Source organism: Heptranchias perlo, chromosome 16 (genome assembly GCF_035084215.1).
Source record: "Heptranchias perlo isolate sHepPer1 chromosome 16, sHepPer1.hap1, whole genome shotgun sequence".
Taxonomy (NCBI): Eukaryota; Metazoa; Chordata; class Chondrichthyes; order Hexanchiformes; family Hexanchidae; genus Heptranchias; species Heptranchias perlo.
In genome coordinates, this window is record NC_090340.1 from 57,204,890 (window position 1) to 57,226,434 (window position 21,545).

Sequence of the window (21,545 nt, forward strand, 5' to 3'; positions counted from 1 at the left end):
AGGGTTGCAAGGCTGGAGGAGGTTACAGAGATAGGGGAACTTTGCAGCAGCACTGTAGGGAAGCAACAGACCATTACCTACTGATTCTCCAACCCGAGAATTTGCAATTAAACATCAGAGAGATCAACATATTGCAGCAAAATGGCAGCACAAGGAAGGTTTCATTTAATGCTTTATGTTGTTGAAAAAAATAACTTTTTTTAATGATTGCAACGAGTCAGAACCTGAAAGGTTTAAAGAAAATTGCATATTTTATATAGAAAACAAACCTGACAAGTAAAGACAGAGTATATAATTCCAATGTGCAGCTTCTAAAGACATAATCATGAAAATGTGCATAGCAAGTGCTCAGAGTAGATTCTGTTAAAAAAAATAGATGTAATAGAAAATATGTGCAGAAAAATAACAGTCATTGAAAGATTGTACAGTAACAATGCCTTACAGGGGGTGCAACGAAGGTTCATTAGATTGATTCCTGGGATGAGAGGGTTGTCCTATGAGGAGAGATTGAGTAGAATGGGCCTATATTCTCCGGAGTTTAGAAGAATGTGAGGTGATCTCATTGAAACGTATAAAATTCTTAGAGGGCTTGACAAGGTAGATCCTGAGGGGCTGTTTCCCCTGGTTGAAGAGTCTAGAACTAGGGGTCATAATCTCAAGATACGGGGTCGGACATTTAGGACCGAGATGAGGAAACATTTCTTTTCGCAGAGGGTTGTGAATCTTTGGAATTCTCCACCCCAGAGGGCTGTGGATGCTCAGTTGTTGAGTATATTCAAGACTGAGATTGATGGATATTTGGACACTGAGGGAATCAAGGGATATGGGGATTGGGCAGGAAAGTGGAGTTGAGGTAGAAGATCAGCCATGATCTTATTGAATGGCGGAGCAGGCTCGGGGGGGCCGTATGGCCTACTCCTGCGCCTATTTCTTATGTTCTTATGTATTATGTAATGGATTTTCCTCCTCCTGCTGGAGATAGGATTTCCGTTTGCGAGCCCAACCCCATCATGCAGGGTTGCCAAACCTCCAGGATTGTCCTGGGATCTTCAGGAATCGAAAATTAATCTCCAGAACACTGCTGCGAGCAAACCTGGGAGAAAAATCACAGGGGCATTAAGGAAAATAGTGTGTTTTTTTTTCATTTTCTTAGAATACTTTTGTTTATTAGTTATAAAAGTATTGGAAATGGGGGAAAAAGTCTGTTTGACTGACAAGTCAAGGATCATCTGAAGAGTCTGTTCATTTTCCAATTGGCGCGGGAAGGCGATACCTTGCGAGGATGGGCGTGTTGGATTACCAATGGCAATAGTGTGGGGGTGGGGCGGGCAGTTGGTCACGTGATGAAACCTCCAGGAATACGTCCAACCAGAGTTGGCAACCCTACCGCCATGACACATGCAGGGCAGGCTTTCAGCGGTATCATGGAAAATGGATGCAGTGCCACACGGCGCCCAACGTCGAAGGGGGCAGAGGCTGATTGAAATGTGGAAGGGGCTTTGAAGGACGCCAGGGTCAGCGATCGAGCGATTCGCCCGACATAGGAGTCAGCGAGGTGGCCATTCCTCGCCTGTCAGCCAGCCCTGCTGATTCCCAACCACTACAGCATCCTACTTACTTCTGGTCTTGGTGGGCATCAGCTGTTCAGGGAGGGAAGGAAAAGAAATCGGTTGGAGTGCCAATGTCCACCCTCCCCCCAATCCCCACCATCCTTTACCAGCGGCAGGGCAGGCAATGGTGGGATGCCAACATCCAGAGTTCAGAACTCATTTTAGAAATGGGCATTTGATGGTAAGCCTCCGTGCACCAATATCTGAGGCAGACCCACTCCAAGGCCACCTGAAAATGGGCAGAATCCCAAAGGAAAAGCCAGGCCCAACTCTGGTACTACGAGGTCATCCATTACTGGGAATCGTTTTATTGACAATAAGGGTATAAGATAAGAAAGGTCATAGGTCTTGAAATTACACTATGCGAAGATTAGTGTAGAAACACTTAACATGTCGGGTGGCAATTCCTTTGTTTAAGAGAGCCTGTAATGGTTTTAAATCAGCTTGCTCATGCCTCTGCTAAAATTGCTAAGGAATTGTGCAAAAAAGCTAATCCTCACAGCATAATTTCAAGGAATTTATGCGAAACCAACTTTTGAAATACCATTGTAACACATTCCCAACACCCAGTACTAATATTGGTAAACAATGGGTGGAAATTTGTCTCTGGGAGGCAGCGCAAAAATGGGTGGCATCGCATGGGCTGCCCGTTATACGCCCTGCCTGACAATCAGTCCCATTGACTTCAATGGAACGGGGCGTGAAATGGGCAGCCCATGTGGTACTGCCCTTTTTTTGTGCCGCCACCCAGGGACGAATTTCTACTCCTCACTGTCCCGTGCCGTTGAAACGTGTGTCCCTTAAGAATCTTATTTCAACATCCTCAACTGAAAAATCAAAATCAAGAATATGCCCAAGGTGATGACCGAAATTAATCTGGGATTTTTTTACACAAGTGACAGCTCTAAGGAATGAGGAATTGACAGATGTATCGCTTCTCGTTACGGCACACTTCATCCGACCATTTGCCTTGCCCACCAATCGATGCCGCCGCGCAATTCTCGCGCGTCCCTCCACGTGGCTCGTTCCGATCCCAGTTGACGTAAGTAATCGGCGATCCGTTAAGGTCGACAAATTTGCCCTCGGTGGTCATGTCATTGACACCGATCCAAAAGTCCTTCGCCCCGCTTAGGCTCTTCTTGGCATAGGAGCGGAGGGAGTTGCCTTCATCAGCGCTTTGCGGGATGCTCAGTGTCCCTCCTTGGGCAATACAGTCCTCATTGGCTGCATGGTAATTCTTTTGGCTTTTTGATGCCAGGTAACATTTTTTGTGAACTTTCGTCCCTTTCAGGCAAACTGTGAGGAGAAAGGAAGAGCTTGCATTTATACAGCGTCTATCATGACCCCAGGACATCCCAAAGCACTTTACAGCCAATGAAGTATTTCTGAAGTGTGGTTACTGTTGTAATGTAGGAAACACGGCAGTCAATTTGCACAGAGCAACATCCCACAGACAGCAATGTGGTAATGACCAGATAATCTGTTTTAGTGATGTTGGTTGAGGGATAAATATTGGCCAGGACACCGGGGAGAACTCACCTGCTCTTCTTCGAAATAGTGTCATGGATCTTCTACGTCTAACGTCTCATCCCAAGGACGGATTTTATAGAATCATAGAATCATAAAAAGATACGGCACAGAAGGAGGCCATTCAGCCTATCATGTCCTTGCCAGCCGAAAAAGAGCTATCCAGCTTAATCCCACTTTCCAGCACTTGGTCCATAGCCCTGTAGTTTACGGCACTTCAAGTGTACATCCAAGTACTTTTTAAACGAGTTGAGGGTTTCTGTCTCTACCACCGTTTCAGGCAGTGAGTTCCAGACCCCCACCACCCTCCAGGTGAAAAAATTTCTCCTCAGCTCCCCTCTAATCCTTCTACCAACTATTTTAAATCTATGCCCCCTGGTCACTGACCCCTCTGCTAAGGGAAATAGGTCCTCCTTATCCACTCTATCTAGTCCCGTCATAATTTTATATACCTCAATTAAATCTCCCCTCAGCCTCCTTTGTTCCAAAGAAAACAACCCCAGCCTATCCAATCTTTCCTCATAGCTAAAATTCTCCAGCCCTGGCAACATCTTCGTAAATCTCCTCTCTACCCTCTCTAATGCAATCACATCGTTCCTGTAATGCGGTGACCAGAACTGTACGCAGTACTCAAGCTGTGGCCTAACCAATGTTTTATACAGTTCTAGCATAACCTCCCTTTTCTTATATTCCATGCCTCAGCTAATAAAAGAAATTATCCTATATGCCTTTTTAACCACCTTATCTACCTGTCCTGCTATCTTCAGGGATCTGTGGACATGCACTCCAAGGTCCCTTTGTTCCTCTACACCTCTCAGTATCCTCCCATTTATTGTGTATTCCCTTGCCTTGTTTGCCCTCCCCAAATGCATTACCTCACACTTCTCTGGATTGAATTCCATTTGCCACTTTTCTGCCCACCTGACCAGTCCATTAATATCTTCCTCCAGTCTACAGCTTTCCTCCTCACTTTCAACCACATAGCCAATTTTTGTATCATCTGCAAACTTCTTGATCAAGCCCCCCACATTCAAGTCCAAATCATTAATATATACCACAAAAAGCAAGGGACATAGTACTGAGCCTTGCAGAACCCCACTGGAAACAGCCTTCCAGTCACAAAAACACCCGTCAACCATTACCCTTTGCTTCTTGCCACTGAGCCAATTTTGGATCCAACTAGTCACTTTCCCTTGGAGCCCATGGGCCTTTACTTTTTTGATCAGTCTGCCATGTGGGACCTTGTCAAAAGCCTTGCTAAAATCCAGGTACACTACATCAAATGCATTACCCTCATCGACCCTCCTTGTTACCTCCTCAAAAAATTCAATCAAGTTAGTCAGACACGATGTTCCCTTAACAAATCCATGCTGACTGTCCTCAATTAACCCGTGCCTTTCTAAAAGATGATTGATGCTGACCCTTAGAATTGTTTCCAATAATTTGCCCACCACTGAGGTTAGACTGAATGGCCTATAATTACTAGGTCTATCTCTTTCTCCCTTTTTAAACAACGGTACAAAGTTAACAGTCCTCCAATCCTCCGGCACCACCCCTATATCCAGTGAGGATTGAGAAATGATGGTCAAGCCTCTGCTATTTCCTCCCTTGCTTCTCTTAACAGCTTGGGATACATTTCATCCGGGCCTGGTGATTTATCTACTTTCAAAGATGCTAAACCCCTTAATACTTCTTCTATCACTCTGCTTATCCCATCCAACATTTCACACTCCTCCTCCTTAACTACAATGTCTGTATAGTCCCCACTTTTGTGAAGACAGATGCAAAGTGTTCATTTCGAACCGATTTTAAAGAGGATTTTATATTAATAGTTACAGTTAACCATTAATTAAAAAAATTACCAATCACATTGTAAAGGCAGAACATTACTCCAGTATCTGGTCCCCGACATTAATTAATTAGCACTTAAATAAAATTATATAGAAATTACAACACAGAACAACATTTGGCCCAATCAATCCATGTTGGTGTTTATCCTCCACAAGAGCAGTCATCCTAATCCCCTGTGCCCCACCCTGTTCCCATATTCCTTTATCCCCTTCAACCAACTATCCAACTTATCCTGTAATGTTGACATGGTCTCTGCTTTAATCATTAATTCCAGTAGTGCGTTCCACAGCCTCACAACCCTCTGTGCAAAAAAAAACATTTCTCCTGCACTTCACTTATGTAGCTTGTGTTGGGAGAGTTTCAAAAAGGCACTTCACAAATCTAGTGTCTGCAGACAGTAATCAAGAAAGCAAATGGAACCCTGACCTATACAGCCAACCAGTAGAATACAAGTCAGAGGAAGCTGTGCCTCAAACTGTTCAGTGCTCTGGTCAGGGGACACCTTGAGTACTGAGTTCAGATCTGGTCAGAGCCACAAGGGTGATGCTCCAGCTCTGGAGATGGTACAGAGAAGAGAAACGAGGCTGATTCCGAGTAAGCGAGGATTGAGTTGTGAGGAAAGACTGGAGTAGGTCGTGCCGTGCAGCCTTGAAAGGAGGTGACCAAGAGGGGACCCCATAAAGCTATGTAACAACAACAGCACTCATGTATAAAAAGACATCTCAGGGCCAAGGATAGAGAGTGAACGCTGAGCAGTGCGTGGGGTGAAAATAGGAGAAGGTCGGGAAACAGTGTTAACACAGTTAAAGGAGAGCGTCTTCATGAAGACTTCCCCACATGGAGTGGCAGTATTGGGAATGTCAGTACTGATTCCCCACATGGAGTGGCAGTAGCTTGTATTGGGAATGTCAGTACTGAATCCCCACATGGAGTGGCAGTAGCTTGTATTGGGAATGTCAGTACTGGCTTCCCACATGGAGTGGCAGTAGCTTGTATTGGGAGCATCAGTACTGATTCGACACATGGAGCGGCAGTAGCTTGTATTGGGAGTATCAGTACTGATTCGACACATGCAGTGGCAGCAGCTTGTATTGGGAATGTCAGTACTGATTCCCCGCATGGAGTGTCAGTAGCTTGAATTGGGGATGTCAGTACTGATTCCCCACATGGAGTGGCAGTACTTTGTATTGGGAGTATCAGTACTGATTCTCCACATGGAGTGGCAGTAGCTTGTATTGAGAGTATCAGTACTGATTCGACACCTGGAGTGGCAGTAGCTTGTATTGGGAGTGTCAGTACTGATTTCCCACATGGAGTGGCAGTAGCTTGTATTGGGAGTGTCAGTACTGATTCTCCACATGGAGTGGCAGTAGCTTGTATTGGGAATGTCAGTACTGATTTCCCACATGGAGTGGCAGTAGCTTGTATTGGGAATGTCAGTACTGATTTCCCACATGGAGTGGCAGTAGCTTGTATTGGGAGTGTCAGTACTGATTTCCCACATGGAGTGGCAGTAGCTTGTATTGGGAATGTCAGTACTGATTCTCCACATGGAGTGGCAGTAGCTTGTATTGGGAGTGTCAGTACTGATTCTCCACATGGAGTGGCAGTAGCTTGTATTGCGAGTGTCAGCACTGATTCTCCACATGGAGTGGCAGTAGCTTGCATTGCGAGTGTCAGTACTGATTCCCCACATGGAGTGGCAGTAGCTTGTATTGGGAGTATCAGTACTGATTCCCCACATGGAGTGGCAGTAGCTTGCATTGCGAGTGTCAGTACTGATTCCCCACATGGAGTGGCAGTAGCTTGTATTGGGAGTGTCAGTACTGATTCTCCACATGGAGTGGCAGTAGCTTGTATTGGGAGTGTCAGTACTGATTCCCCACATGGAGTGGCAGTAGCTTGCATTGCGAGTGTCAGTACTGATTCCCCACATGGAGTGGCAGTAGCTTGTATTGGGAGTGTCAGTACTGATTCTCCACATGGAGTGGCAGTAGCTTGTATTGGGAGTATCAGTACTGATTCCCCACATGGAGTGGCAGTAGCTTGTATTGCGAATGTCAGTACTGATTCCCCACATGGAGTGGCAGTAGCTTGTATTGGGAGTGTCAGTACTGATTCCCCACATGGAGTGGCAGTAGCTTGTATTGGGAGTGTCAGTACTGATTCTCCACTTGGAATGGCAGTAGTTTGTATTGGGAGTGTCAGTACTGATTCCCCACATGGAGTGGCAGTAGCTTGTATTGGGAGTGTCAGTACTGATTCTCCACATGGAGTGGCAGTAGCTTGTATTGGGAGTGTCAGTACTGATTTCCCACATGGAGTGGCAGTAGCTTGTATTGGGAGTGTCAGTACTGATTCTCCACATGGAGCAGCAGTAGCTTGTATTGCGAGTGTCAGTACTGATTCTCCACATGGAGTGGCAGTAGCTTGTATTGGGAGTGTCAGTACTGATTCTCCACATGGAGTGGCAGTAGCTTGTATTGGGAGTGTCAGTACTGATTCTCCACTTGGAATGGCAGTAGTTTGTATTGGGAGTGTCAGTACTGATTCCCCACATGGAGCGGCAGTAGCTTGTATTGGGAGTGTCAGTACTGATTCCCCGCATGGAGTGTCAGTAGCTTGTATTGGGGATGTCAGTACTGATTCCCCACATGGAGTGGCAGTAGTTTGTATTGGGAGTATCAGTACTGATTCTCCACAAGGAGTGGCAGTAGCTTGTATTGAGAGTGTCAGTACTGATTCGACACATGGAGTGGCAGTAGCTTGTATTGAGAGTATCAGTACTGATTTCCCACATGGAGTGTCAGTAGCTTGTATTGGGGATGTCAGTACTGATTCCCCACATGGAGTGGCAGTAGTTTGTATTGGGAGTATCAGTACTGATTCTCCACATGGAGTGGCAGTAGCTTGTATTGAGAGTGTCAGTACTGATTCGACACATGGAGTGGCAGTAGCTTGTATTGAGAGTGTCAGTACTGATTCCCCGCATGGAGTGTCAGTAGCTTGTATTGGGGATGTCAGTACTGATTCCCCACATGGAGTGGCAGTAGTTTGTATTGGGAGTATCAGTACTGATTCTCCACATGGAGTGGCAGTAGCTTGTATTGGGAGTGTCAGTACTGATTCTCCACATGGAGTGGCAGTAGCTTGTATTGGGAGTGTCAGTACTGATTCCCCACATGGAGTGGCAGTAGCTTGCATTGCGAGTGTCAGTACTGATTCCCCACATGGAGTGGCAGTAGCTTGTATTGCGAATGTCAGTACTGATTCCCCACATGGAGTGGCAGTAGCTTGTATTGGGAGTGTCAGTACTGATTCTCCACATGGAGTGGCAGTAGTTTGTATTGGGAGTGTCAGTACTGATTCCCCACATGGAGTGGCAGTAGCTTGTATTGGGAGTGTCAGTACTGATTCTCCACATGGAGTGGCAGTAGCTTGTATTGGGAATGTCAGTACTGATTCCCCACATGGAGTGGCAGTAGTTTGTATTGGGAGTATCAGTACTGATTCTCCACATGGAGTGGCAGTAGCTTGTATTGGGAGTGTCAGTACTGATTCTCCACATGGAGTGGCAGTAGCTTGTATTGGGAGTGTCAGTACTGATTCTCCACATGGAGTGGCAGTAGCTTGTATTGGGAGTGTCAGTACTGATTCTCCACATGGAGTGGCAGTAGCTTGCATTGCGAGTGTCAGTACTGATTCCCCACATGGAGTGGCAGTAGCTTGTATTGCGAATGTCAGTACTGATTCCCCACATGGAGTGGGAGTAGCTTGTATTGGGAATGTCAGTACTGATTCTCCACTTGGAATGGCAGTAGTTTGTATTGGGAGTGTCAGTACTGATTCCCCACATGGAGTGGCAGTAGCTTGTATTGGGAGTGTCAGTACTGATTCTCCACATGGAGTGGCAGTAGCTTGTATTGGGAATGTCAGTACTGATTCCCCACATGGAGTGGCAGTAGTTTGTATTGGGAGTATCAGTACTGATTCTCCACATGGAGTGGCAGTAGCTTGTATTGAGAGTGTCAGTACTGATTCTCCACATGGAGTGGCAGTAGCTTGTATTGAGAGTATCAGTACTGATTCGACACATGGAGTGGCAGTAGCTTGTATTGGGAGTATCAGTACTGATTCGACACATGGAGTGGCAGTAGCTTGTATTGGGAGTATGAGTATTGATTCTCCACATGGAGTGGCAGTAGCTTGTATTGAGAGTGTCAGTACTGATTCGACACATGGAGTGGCAGTAGCTTGTATTGGGAGTGTCAGTACTGATTCTCCACATGGAGTGGCAGTAGCTTGTATTGAGAGTGTCAGTACTGATTCGACACATGGAGTGGCAGTAGCTTGTATTGGGAGTATCAGTACTGATTCGACACATGGAGTGGCAGTAGCTTGTATTGGGAGTGTCAGTACTGATTTCCCACATGGAGTGGCAGTAGCTTGTATTGGGAGTGTCAGTACTGATTCTCCACTTGGAATGGCAGTAGTTTGTATTGGGAGTGTCAGTACTGATTCCCCACATGGAGTGGCAGTAGCTTGTATTGGGAGTGTCAGTACTGATTCCCCACATGGAGTGGCAGTAGCTTGTATTGGGAGTGTCAGTACTGATTCTCCACATGGAGTGTCAGTAGCTTGTATTGGGAATGTCAGTACTGATTCCCCACATGGAGTGGCAGTAGCTTGTATTGGGAGTATCAGTACTGATTCTCCACATGGAGTGGCAGTAGCTTGTATTGGGAATGTCAGTACTGATTTCCCACATGGAGTGGCAGTAGCTTGTATTGGGAGTATGAGTATTGATTCTCCACATGGAGTGGCAGTAGTTTGTATTGGGAGTGTCAGTACTGATTCTCCACATGGAGTGGCAGTAGCTTGTATTGGGAATGTCAGTACTGATTCGACACATGGAGTGGCAGTAGCTTGTATTGGGAGTATCAGTACTGATTCTCCACATGGAGTGGCAGTAGCTTGTATTGAGAGTGTCAGTACTGATTCGACACATGGAGTGGCAGTAGCTTGTATTGGGAGTGTCAGTACTGATTCTCCACATGGAGTGGCAGTAGCTTGTATTGAGAGTGTCAGTACTGATTCGACACATGGAGTGGCAGTAGCTTGTATTGAGAGTGTCAGTACTGATTCGACACATGGAGTGGCAGTAGCTTGTATTGGGAGTGTCAGTACTGATTTCCCACATGGAGTGGCAGTAGCTTGTATTGGGAGTGTCAGTACTGATTCTCCACATGGAGTGGCAGTAGCTTGTATTGGGAATGTCAGTCCTGATTCTCCACTTGGAATGGCAGTAGTTTGTATTGGGAGTGTCAGTACTGATTCCCCATATGGAGTGGCAGTAGCTTGTATTGGGAGTGTCAGTACTGATTCCCCACATGGAGTGGCAGTTCCTTGTATTGGGAGTGTCAGTACTGATTCCCCACATATAAGTGTTAGTGAGGGATCACTTTGGGACCAGTGATCATAATTCCATTAGTTTTAAGATAGCTATGGAGAATGATCAGTCTGGTCCAAAAGTTAAAATTCTAAATTGGGGAAAGGCCAATTTTGATGGTATTGGACAGGAACTTTCAGAAGTTGATTGGGAGAGTCTGTTGGCAGGCAAAGGGACGTCTGGTAAGTGGGAGGCTTTCAAAAGTGTGTTAACCAGGGTTCAGGGTAAGCACATTCCTTATAAAGTGAAGGGCAAGGCTGGTAGAAGTCGGGAACCTTGGATGACTCGGGAGATTGAGGCCCTAGTCAAAAAGAAGAAGGAAGCATATGACATGCATAGACAGCTGGGATCAAGTGGATCCCTTGAAGAGTATAGAGATTGCCGGAGTAGAGTTAAGAGAGAAATCAGGAGGGCAAAAAGGGGACATGAGATTGCTTTGGCAGATAAGGCAAAGGAGAATCCAAAGAGCTTCTACAAGTACATAAAGGGCAAAAGAGTAAATAGGGAGAGAGTAGGGCCTCTTAAGGATCAACAAGGTCATCTATGTGCGGAACCACAAGAGATGGGTGAGATCCTGAATGAATATTTCACATCGGTATTTACGGTTGAGAAAGGCATGGATGTTAGGGAACTTGGGGAAATAAATAGTGATGTCTTGAGGAGTGTACATATTACAAAGAGGGAGGTGCTGGAAGTCTTAAAGCGCATCAAGGTCGATAAATCTCCGGGACCTGATGAAATGTATCCCAGGACGTTATGGGAGGTTAGGGAGGAAATTGCGGGTCCCCTAGCAGAGATATTTGAATCATCGACAGCTACAGGTGAGGTGCCTGAAGATTGGAGGGTAGCAAATGTTGTGCCTTTGTTTAAGAAGGGCGGCAGGGAAAAGCCTGGGAACTACAGACCGGTGAGCCTGACATCTGTAGTGGGTAAGTTGTTAGAGGGTATTCTGAGAGACAGGATCTACAGGCATTTGGAGAGGCAGGGACTGATTAGGAACAGTCAGCACGGTTTTGTGAGGGGAAAATCATGTCTCACGAATTTGATTGAGTTTTTTGAAGGGGTAACCAAGAAGATAGATGAGGGCTGTGCAGTAGACGTGGTCTACATGGACTTTAGCAAAGCCTTTGACAAGGTACCGCATGGTAGGTTGTTACGTAAGGTTAAATCTCACGGGATCCAAGGTGAGGTAGCCAATTGGATACAAAATTGGCTTGACGACAGAAGACAGAGGGTGGTTGTAGAGGGTTGTTTTTCAGACTGGAGGCCTGTGACTAGCGGTGTGCCTCAGGGATCGGTGCTGGGTCCGCTGTTATTTGTTATTTATATTAATGATTTGGATGAGAATTTAGGAGGAATGGTTAGTAAGTTTGCAGATGACACCAAGATTGGTGGCATTGTGGACAGTGAAGAAGGTTATCTAGGATTGCAACGGGATCTTGATCAATTGGGCCAGTGGGCCGATGAATGGCAGATGGAGTTTAATTTAGATAAATGTGAGGTGATGCATTTTGGTAGGTCGAATCAGACCAGGACCTACTCCGTTAATGGTAGGGCGTTGGGGAGAGTTATAGAGCAAAGAGATCTAGGAGTACAGGTTCATAGCTCCTTGAAAGTGGAGTCACAGGTGGATAGGGTGGTGAAGAAGGCATTCGGCATGCTTGGTTTCATTGGTCAGAACACTGAATACAGGAGTTGGGATGTCTTGTTGAAGTTGTACAAGACATTAGTAAGGCCACACTTGGAATACTGTGTACAGTTCTGGTCACCCCACTATAGAAAGGATATTATTAAACTAGAAAGAGTGCAGAAAAGATTTACTGGGATGCTACCGGGACTTGATGGTTTGACTTATAGGGAGAGGTTAGATGGACTGGGACTTTTTTCCCTGGAGAGTAGGAGGTTAAGGGGTGATCTTATAGAAGTCTATGAAATAATGAGGGGCATAGATAAGGTAGATAGTCAAAATCTTTTCCCAAAGGTAGGGGAGTCTATAACGAGGGGACATAGATTTAAGGTGAGAGGGGAGAGATACAAAAGGGTCCAGAGGGGCAATTTTTTCACTCAAAGGGTGGTGAGTGTCTGGAACGAGCTGCCAGAGGCAGTAGTAGAGGCGGGTGCAATTTTGTCTTTTAAAAAGCATTTGGACAGTTACATGGGTAAGATGGGTATAGAGGGATATGGGCCAAGTGCAGGCAATTGGGACTAGCTTAGTGGTATAAACTGGGCGACATGGACATGTTGGGCCGAAGGGCCTGTTTCCATGTTGTAAACTTCTATGATTCTATGATTCTATAATGGCAGTAGCTTGTATTGGGAGTGTCAGTACTGATTCTCCACATGGAGTGGCAGTAGCTTGTATTGAGAGTATCAGTACTGATTCTCCACATGGAGTGGCAGTAGCTTGTATTGGGAGTGTCAGTACTGATTCCCCACATGGAGTGGCAGTAGCTTGTATTGGGAGTGTCAGTACTGATTTCCCACATGGAGTGGCAGTAGCTTGTATTGGGAGTGTCAGTACTGATTCCCCACATGGAGTGGCAGTAGCTTGTATTGGGAGTGTCAGTACTGATTCTCCACATGGAGTGGCAGTAGCTTGTATTGGGAGTGTCAGTACTGATTCTCCACATGGAGTGGCAGTAGCTTGTATTGGGAGTGTCAGTACTGATTCTCCACATGGAGTGGCAGTAGCTTGTATTGGGAGTGTCAGTACTGACGCCTTTCCCCCACGGTGGGATTACTTACCAGTCTGCAGTGCCTGCATTTCTTTAAGCGCATTCACTTCCCGCCATAGTTTGTCGATTTCATTCTTCAAATCTTCTTTGCCTGTGGTTTAACAGGAATAAAACAAAGGCTATTCTTAAAAGGTTGGATATAAACCTAAAAAGATCAAACGCTCGGGGTTAAAAACAATAATCGCACACCTCCCCAAAGCAACAGGGGTGACCGACTTTCAGCAGTCACTCTTTTTATTATCATGCAACAGTGTAATTTGCCATTATAATTACTGATAAGAGGCTTCAGTCACTGCTACTGGGTGACTCAAGACTCCCACATACCACAAAGATCTCTCGTGTGAAAGTTACTATTGGCGATATTACTGGATGAACACTTAACGCGTTTGTTAATCCCTCCATCGCCTTGCACCTCCCTATCTCTGTAACCTCCTCCAGCCCAAAACCCTCCGAGATCTCTGTGCTCCTCCAATTCTGGCCTCTTGCGCATCCATGATTTTTATCGTTCCACCATTGGCGGCCGTGCCTTCAGCTGTCTAGGCCCTAAGCTCTGGATTTCCCTCCCTAAACCTTTCCGCCTCTCGACCTCTCTCTCCTCCTTTATGACGCTCTTTAAAACCAACCTCTTTGACCAAGCTTTTGATCACCTGTCCTGATATCTCCTTATGTGGCTCGGTGTCAAATTTTCTTTGATAATAGCACCTGTGAAGAGCCTTGGGACGTTTCACTACGTTAAAAGCACTGTACAAGTGCAAGTTGTTGTTGTTGTTGTTGTTGTTCTTGTTGTTGTTGTAAGAATTCCCTTCTCTGCTATTTTAACGAAGACATTAACTAATTTAAAATAAATGGGGCTTTTCTTTTGTTGGAACTTGGCAGATTATGGGGCAATATGGTAGAAGTGATTAAAATGATGAAAGGATGGGAAAGGATAAATAGTAGCAGACTGTTTCCAGTAGTTGTGGGGTCTAGAATGAGGAGCCATAGATACATGGATTAAAGAATTTAGAACAGAGGGTAGAAGAAACCTCTTTACACAAGGATTGTATGTTGGGTGTCTGTCTGTGTCTGTGTCTGTTTTTGTGTCTGGAAGATTTTCTTCTTCCCTGCATCTGGGGAATCAGCATTCCTGAGGCATATTGAAGAGGAAAATGAGGCAGCTAACTTACATGAGATTGTCCCCTACCCTCACCCCCTGGGGCTTCCCAAGTAAACAGAACTGGGCCTGCACCTATAGTAGGCGTAGGTTCAGCGGTCACATTATACTGGGGCAGGCGTGGGTACTCCTGACTTGGGGGTGGGCTGCAGATAATGCAGGCGAGTTAATACATTTTACCTGAACCCCACCAACTCTTTTCTCTTCTGATGACCCCCAAGGCACGAGAAGGCTCTGATCACTGCCCTCCAATTTCTTCCCAGACCTTCTGGAGCAAAGCCGAGCCAGAGAGGCGGGCCTGTGCTTGGAACCTGAGGACAGGAGTGTCCTAGGCCCAACTATCTTCAGTTGCCCCATCAATGACCTTCCCTCCATCATAAGATCAGAAAGAGGCTGTTCAATGAGAGTCCGGCTCTATTCGCAATTCCTCAAAAGATGAAGCAGTCCATGCCCACATGCAGCAAGACTTGGACAATATCCAGGCTTGGGCTGAGAAGTGGCAAGTAACATTCGCACCACACAAGTGACAGGCAATGACCATCTCTAAGAAGAGGGAGCATAACCACCGCCACTTGACATTCAACATCATTATTATCGCCGAGTCCCCCACCATCAAGATCCTGGGGCTCACCATTGACCAGAAATTCAATTGAACCAGCCACATAAATACTGTGGCTACTCGAGCAGTTCAGAGGCTGGGTATTCTGCGGCGAGTGGCTCACCTCCTGACTCCCCAAAGCCTATTTACAACTTACAAGGCACAAGTCAGGAGGTCTAATGATGGAATACTCTCCACTTGCCTGGAGCAGCTGCAGAGCCACTCTCCAGTGGCTGGAGTCATATCGAGCACAAAGGAAGATGCTAGTGGTTGTTGGAGGCCAATCATCTCAGCCCCAGGACATTGCTGCAGGAGATCCTCAGGGCAGTTTCATCAATGACCTTCCCTCCATCATAAGGTCAGAAATGGGGATGTTCGCTGATGATTGCACAGCGTTCAGTTCCATTCACAACCCCTCAGATAATGAAACAGTCTGTGCCCACATGCAGCAAGACCTGGACAACATCCAAGCTTGGGCCGATAAGTGGCAAGTAACATTCGCACCAGACAAGTGCCAGGCAATGACCATCTCCAACAAGAGAGAGTCTAACCACCTCCCCTTGATATTCAAAGGCATTACCATCGCCGAATTCCCCACCATCAACATCCTGGGGGTCACCATTGACCAGAAACTTAACTGGACCAGCCACATAAATACTATAAGAGCAGGTCAGAGGTTGGGTATTCTGCGGTGAGTGACTCACCTCCTGACTCCCCAAAGCCTTTCCACCATCTACAAGGCACAAGTCAAGAGTGTGATGGAATACTCTCCACTTGCCTGGATGAGTGCAGGTCCAACAACACTCAGAAGCTCGACACCATCCAGGTCAAAGCAGCCCGCTTGTTTGGCACCCCATCCACCACCCTAAACATTCATTCCTTCCACCACCGGCGCACAGTGGCTGCTGTGTGTACCATTCACAGGATGCACGGCAGCAACTCGCCAAGGCTTCTTCAACAGTACCTCCCAAACCTGCGACCTCTACCACCTAGAAGGACAAGAGCAGCAGGCACATGGGAACACCACCACCTGCACATTCCCCTCCAAGTCACACACCATCCCGACTTGGAAATACATCGCTGTTCCTTCATCGTCGCTGGGTCAAAATCCTGGAACTCCCTACCTAACAGCACTGTGGGAGAACCTTCACCAGACGGACTGCAGCGGTTCAAGAAGGCGGCTCACCACCACCTTCTCAAGGGCAATTAGGGATGGGCAATAAATGCTGGCCTTGCCAGCGATGCCCACATCCCATGAACAAATTTAAAAAAACAATAATGAAGAAGCTCAACACCATCCAGGACAAAGCAGCCCGCTCGATTGGCACTTCATCCATTAGCCTAAACATCCACCATTGGTGTTCCATGGCTGCAGTGTGTACTATCGACAGGATGTGCTCCAGCAATTCGCCAAGACTTCTTAAGCAGCATCTCCCAAGCCCACGACCTCTACCACCTTGAAGGACAAGGGCAGCAGGTGCATGGGAACATCATCACCTCCAAGTTCCCTTCCAACTCACACACCATCCCGACTTGGAAATTTCTTCATCGTCGCTGGGTCAAAATCCTGGAACTCCCTACCCAAACCAACAGCATTCACCACACGGTTCAAGAACAAGGGCAATTAAGGACAGGCAATAAATACTGGCCTTGTCAGAGACCCACCCTGTCCCAATTATGAAATAAAACAGAGGAAACTCTGCTCCAATAGTTCATTCAGTTCCCCAACAGGGGCAGACACTGCTGTTCCCATTTTTAATTGTCCTGTCATGAAGACTTGTCAACCAGGTGCATCCCTAAAGGAAGGGAGGGAGTTAATGAGTGAGGGAGAGAAGGCCAGAGTGCACCTCCCCTCGGGGCCATGCTGGTGAACCTCAGTGTGGGGGTGGCGCAAGGGTGGCAATGCCAGAGAAGCAAACCAATGCCCACCCTATAGGTGAGATGATGTGGAGATGCCGGTGATGGACTGGGGTTGACAATTGTAAACAATTTTACAACACCAAGTTATAGTCCAACAAATTTATTTTAAATTTCACAAGCTTTCGGAGGCTTCCTCCTTCCTCAGGTGAATGTTGTGGAAATGAAATCTTCGAATCCTTCGCATTTATAAATCACAGAACAATGCCTGGTGATTACTGCCCGTTGCCAAGGCAATCACAGTGAGCAGACAGCGAGGTGTCACCTACAAGGCCACCGAATATACAAACCCCCCCAAAAAAAGAGAGAGGCTGAGACATAGAGACATCCGGAAGGAAGACAGCAAATGACCCGTTATATTAAAAACAGATAACATTTGTTCCCTGATGGGGTTATGTGTAGCGTGACATGAACCCAAGATCCCGGTTGAGGCCGTCCTCATGGGTGCGGAATTTGGCTATCAATTTCTGCTCGACGATTTTGCGTTGTCGTGTGTCTCGAAGGCCGCCTTGGAGTATGCTTACCCGAAGGTCGGTGGCTGAATGTCCTTGACTGCTGAAATGTTCCCCGACTGGGAGGGAACCCTCCTGTCTGGCGATTGTTGCACGGTGTCCGTTCTTCCGTTGTCGTAGCGTCTGCATGGTCTCGCCAATGTACCATGCTCTGGGGCACCATTCACTTGCTCACCCTATAGGTGAGCAAGTGAATGGTGCAGGACATAGTTGGGAACCTAATAGGGTGATAGACAAGATACGTAGAAAATGCCAATAAAAATGTTGGGATTTAAGGTGTCGTCCTGCCAGAAATAAATGCTGCACACTTCAGATTTCCATGTTCAGTTCCCATTTTGTTCCACAAGGTGGTGCTTTAATACCATAAAGTAGAACCAATCTTTTCACAGAACATTTTGCACTACTTGTATAAACGCAAACTGTGTAGCTGACGGTTCGTGTTTTTTTACATTAAAGAACACCAATAAGAGTCTGGCAGACATATATTCATTTACTTTAGGCTGTGAAACAATTCTTTGCATTTCAGACTTTTTCAAAATGGCGACAGGGAGGTTGACAAGCATGAACAGGGTGACTTGCTGTATGATTATCCTTTCTCCTCCTGTGGGGAAGCTCCTCTGTCCCGTTCCTTGTCCCTCTGCGCCCCCTTCCCACTCCAACAAATGCCTGGGATCGATAGCCCATCGTGAAAAGATATATGGATACAAAGTACCATGGCACTGAGCCATGGGACATGGCTTGTGTCACTGCCTTCAATATTAAGCTACACAGAATTACATAGAATTTTATGATGTGGAGATGCCGGTGATGGACTGGGATGTACAAATGTACCTGTCTGAACACCAACGACACCTTTGATTCCCAGCCTAATATAAGATATGCGATTTGAGAACCTCTCATTCACTCACTCACCTGACGAAGGAGATAATCTCCGAAAGCTTGTGATTTTCAAATAAAACTGTTGGACTATAACCTGGTGTTGTAAGATTCCTTACATAGAATTTTACAGCATTGAAATAGGCCATTAGGCCCAACTGGTCCATGCCGGTGTTTTTGCTCCACACGGGCTTCCACCCACTCTGCTTCATCTCACCCTCTCAACATCCCCTTCTATTCCTTTCCCCTTCATCTACTTATCCAGCTTCCCCTTAAAAGCATCTATGCTATTCGCCTCAACTACTCCATGTGGTAGCGAGTTCCACATTCTCACCATTAAAGCTGAGAGGGTGAAATTCCTCTTGCAGTGAAGAAAAATGGGAGAATGACGATTTTGATCTGCAATTCAAGACCTTCTGATGAAACCACATTCACTGAAAATTCAAAGCTCAGCATTTGGATGATTACACTAGTTGATCATTAGTTATGGACACCACGCTCCCGCTTTTCATTTAAAAGAGGAATGCCATCCCTCCAGCGCGAAAAAAGTTATGGATTTACAGTTCTTCTCTGTATTCAGTGAACAATCACAGAATAGAATCGATGACAATGAAATGTGATTTATAATAAAATGTGATTTTATAACGAAATCTGATTGGTAATGAAATGCAGGAGGGGGTATCATGGAATCATACAGTGCAGAAGGAGACCCTTTGGCCCATCGTGCCTGTGCCGGCTCTTTGAAGAGCTATCCAATCAGTCTCACTCCCTGTGCTCTTTCCCCATAGCGCTGCAAGAGTTTCCATTTTATAGGAAAAGCAGGGAGGGTGTATGAACGGGTGGTTGATGCGATACGGCCAACGTTGAAAGTTACCCCCCCACCCCGGGCACCCCGTGCCTCACAGTGGCGCCCAAACCAACACTACAGACTGCACACACACTGGCCCCAAACAGATTTTGTTCCAAGTTTGAAACCTGTCTGCAAGTGCCTTTCATTGTGAAGATAGTCTAGCTTTACACAGTGGATATCGATTATGGACACATGCGCTGACCCACATCACAGTCAGTCAAAGTAATTCACTGCTTTGAGATGTTTCTGAGGGGAAAGGGTGAGGCATTATATAAATGCCAACCTTTCTTTGACCAGCTGCAAATTACAGGGCGAGAGCCCCGGATGATGTAACGCAGCCCATCCGTGAAACCTGCTGCTGGGCAGAAGTATATTTTGTTTTATACAAGTAAGCGTAGCTCTTAGTCGCAGGCTAACTTTTGTTTTTGTTGCATGAACTATGGCACTCTGTGACTTTTAATAACCTTTTACCCCATAGCGCACTAGAGCGTGAAATTCACTGCGGGTAACTCAAGAAGATCAGGGGAAATGAATCAACACCAACACAAGGTGGGATTTAGGCAACGCGGGAATGGCTCACTGCGTTTACACGGTCTTGAGAAATCACGGAATGAGCCGTTGAACTAATTGTGTTGGCGGCAGATATTAACCTTGACAGCTCCAGCTCCACGCACGCACTTTGGGGGTAATCGTAACCTAAGCCGCCAGGTGGGAAACTGACCAGGGGTTTTTGCAACCCTCCCAAATTTGTTCTCCTTTGACTTCAGTGGAGAGTAATATTGCGCAGGGTGTAAACTGTGGCTTTCAACACGACCCGTTCAGTTTCCCACCAGGCATGTTAGGTTAAAATTGCCCATTCCTTGTTGGAAAGCTCCAGAGGGACTTCAGTTACTGAAGAGAACTGGAGAAGCTCCAGGGGAGACTGGAGAAGCTGGGGTTGTTCTCCTTAGAGCAGAGCAGGTTAAGAGATTTGATAGAGGTGTTCAAAATCATGAACAGTTTTGGTAGAGTAAATAAGGAGAAGCTGTTTCCAGTGGCAGATGGGTCAGTAACCAGAGGACACAGATTTAAGGTGATCGGCAAAAGAACCAAAGGCGACATGTGGAAGCATTTTTTTTTACACGGTGAGTTGTTATGATCTGGAATGCAGTGCCTGAAAGGAAGCAGATTCAATGATAACTTTCAAAAGGGAATTGGATAAATACTTGAATGGAAAAAAAATTACAGGGCTATGAGGAGAAAGCAGCAGAGTGGGACTAATTGGATAGCTCTACGAAGGAGCTGTAACAGGCACAGTGGGCCGAATGGCATCCTTCTGTGCTGTATGATACTACTAAAAGAGTCCTTATTTCTGGAACTATCGACACAGAGCTCAGCATAACCAGCTGAAATAATGACTGATCCGGTTCGGGTCAACAGATTGAAATTGACCGAGGAAGAAATCGCTTCACTGACTTTATGTGAATACCATCAGTGGCAGCAATATTCCAACTTTATTCTACTGGTTCGTTCGCAGCATTTTAGGTTGAGAAACATACCTGGTTCAGACAAGCTTAGAAAAAAATTACAACAGCCTGGAATTGAAAAAAAAACACTCATTCTAAAGCAGGAAGATTCAAGTGACCAGACACTGTTGGGGAGTAGATCTGACACATTCTAATGAAAGGCACATGAACTTATCCTCCCTATTCGATGGCTACCTTCAACTCTATGGTGGCAAGTAGCTTCCTAAGGAACCATGGCTTCCTGATCCGGTTCACTCCTGCATTTGAGTCCATGTATTTGTTTGTTGTTGGGTAAAGCATCTATCTGCAGGTCTTGAATTGACAAAGCTTTCTCTCCACTCCCCTGACAAGCCACACACAAAACAATAAAGCAGAAATAAACCTTTCGATTACCTTTGCCAGTTTTTGATGGTTTGGATCTAGAAGACTGGGCTGTGGTCAGAGATAGTATTACAACACAGAGACAAACAAAACAGAGGAGTTTTGCTCCAGCCATAGTGAATTCTAAATATCCAGGCAGCGCTCTTGAAGACAGAGGAACTTCCCAGCGGAACCAGGGGGAGAATCTAAATCAGGATGGAGTGTTGACAGCTCCGAGAGGCACCGAATGAGTGCACACTCTGTCCTATATTTATAGGGAGGCTGTGACGTTGTTTGATTGGCACCATGGAGCTCCTGGCTCAGGTCTGTATATTATTGGCATTAACACAGTCCTTTCATGCTTCAGTCCCTGATCAGCCTCTTCATCCACTCACACACATCGAACCTTCTTGTGTTTTTTTTAAATCTATTTTTATTCTTTTCGGTTATTTAATCTATTTTCATGCATATTTTCTGTTTGCAAACTTGCTGTTTCCTGTTCACTTTTTCTCCGTGTGCGTGTGTTTTTGCAACATTCCTTGCTATTTTTTCCTGTCTCACTCTCTTTCATTAGCAGCAGCACATTGTTATTTGATAATGTG

At 45.9% G+C, this 21,545-nt stretch overlaps 1 protein-coding gene across 1 annotated transcript; it reads right to left on the minus strand.

Moving 5' to 3' along the window:
• Window positions 1-228: 228 nt before the first annotated feature.
• On the minus strand, window positions 229-21,176 carry clec3a (C-type lectin domain family 3, member A). The gene is made up of 3 exons (XM_067997522.1): window positions 20,977-21,176; window positions 13,183-13,263; window positions 229-2,906 (listed from the first exon to the last, which is right to left on the minus strand). The coding sequence occupies exons 1-3, from the start codon at window positions 21,077-21,079 to the stop codon at window positions 2,515-2,517; spliced, it is 576 nt and encodes a 191-aa protein (XP_067853623.1). The 5' UTR covers window positions 21,080-21,176; the 3' UTR covers window positions 229-2,514.
• Between the last annotated feature and the right edge of the window lie 369 nt (window positions 21,177-21,545).

What these genes read in the sequence shown, in the direction of transcription:
- clec3a (XM_067997522.1), bottom strand. Translation starts at nt 21,079, where the DNA reads ATGGCTGGAGCAAAACTCCTCTGTTTTGTTTGTCTCTGTGTTGTAATA. An exon ending in ACCATCAAAAACTGGCAAAG is followed by an intron (nt 13,264 to 20,976) that starts GTAATCGAAAGG and finishes GTTAAACCACAG; the next exon opens with GCAAAGAAGATTTGAAGAAT. An exon ending in AATGCAGGCACTGCAGACTG is followed by an intron (nt 2,907 to 13,182) that starts GTAAGTAATCCC and finishes TTCTCCTCACAG; the next exon opens with TTTGCCTGAAAGGGACGAAA.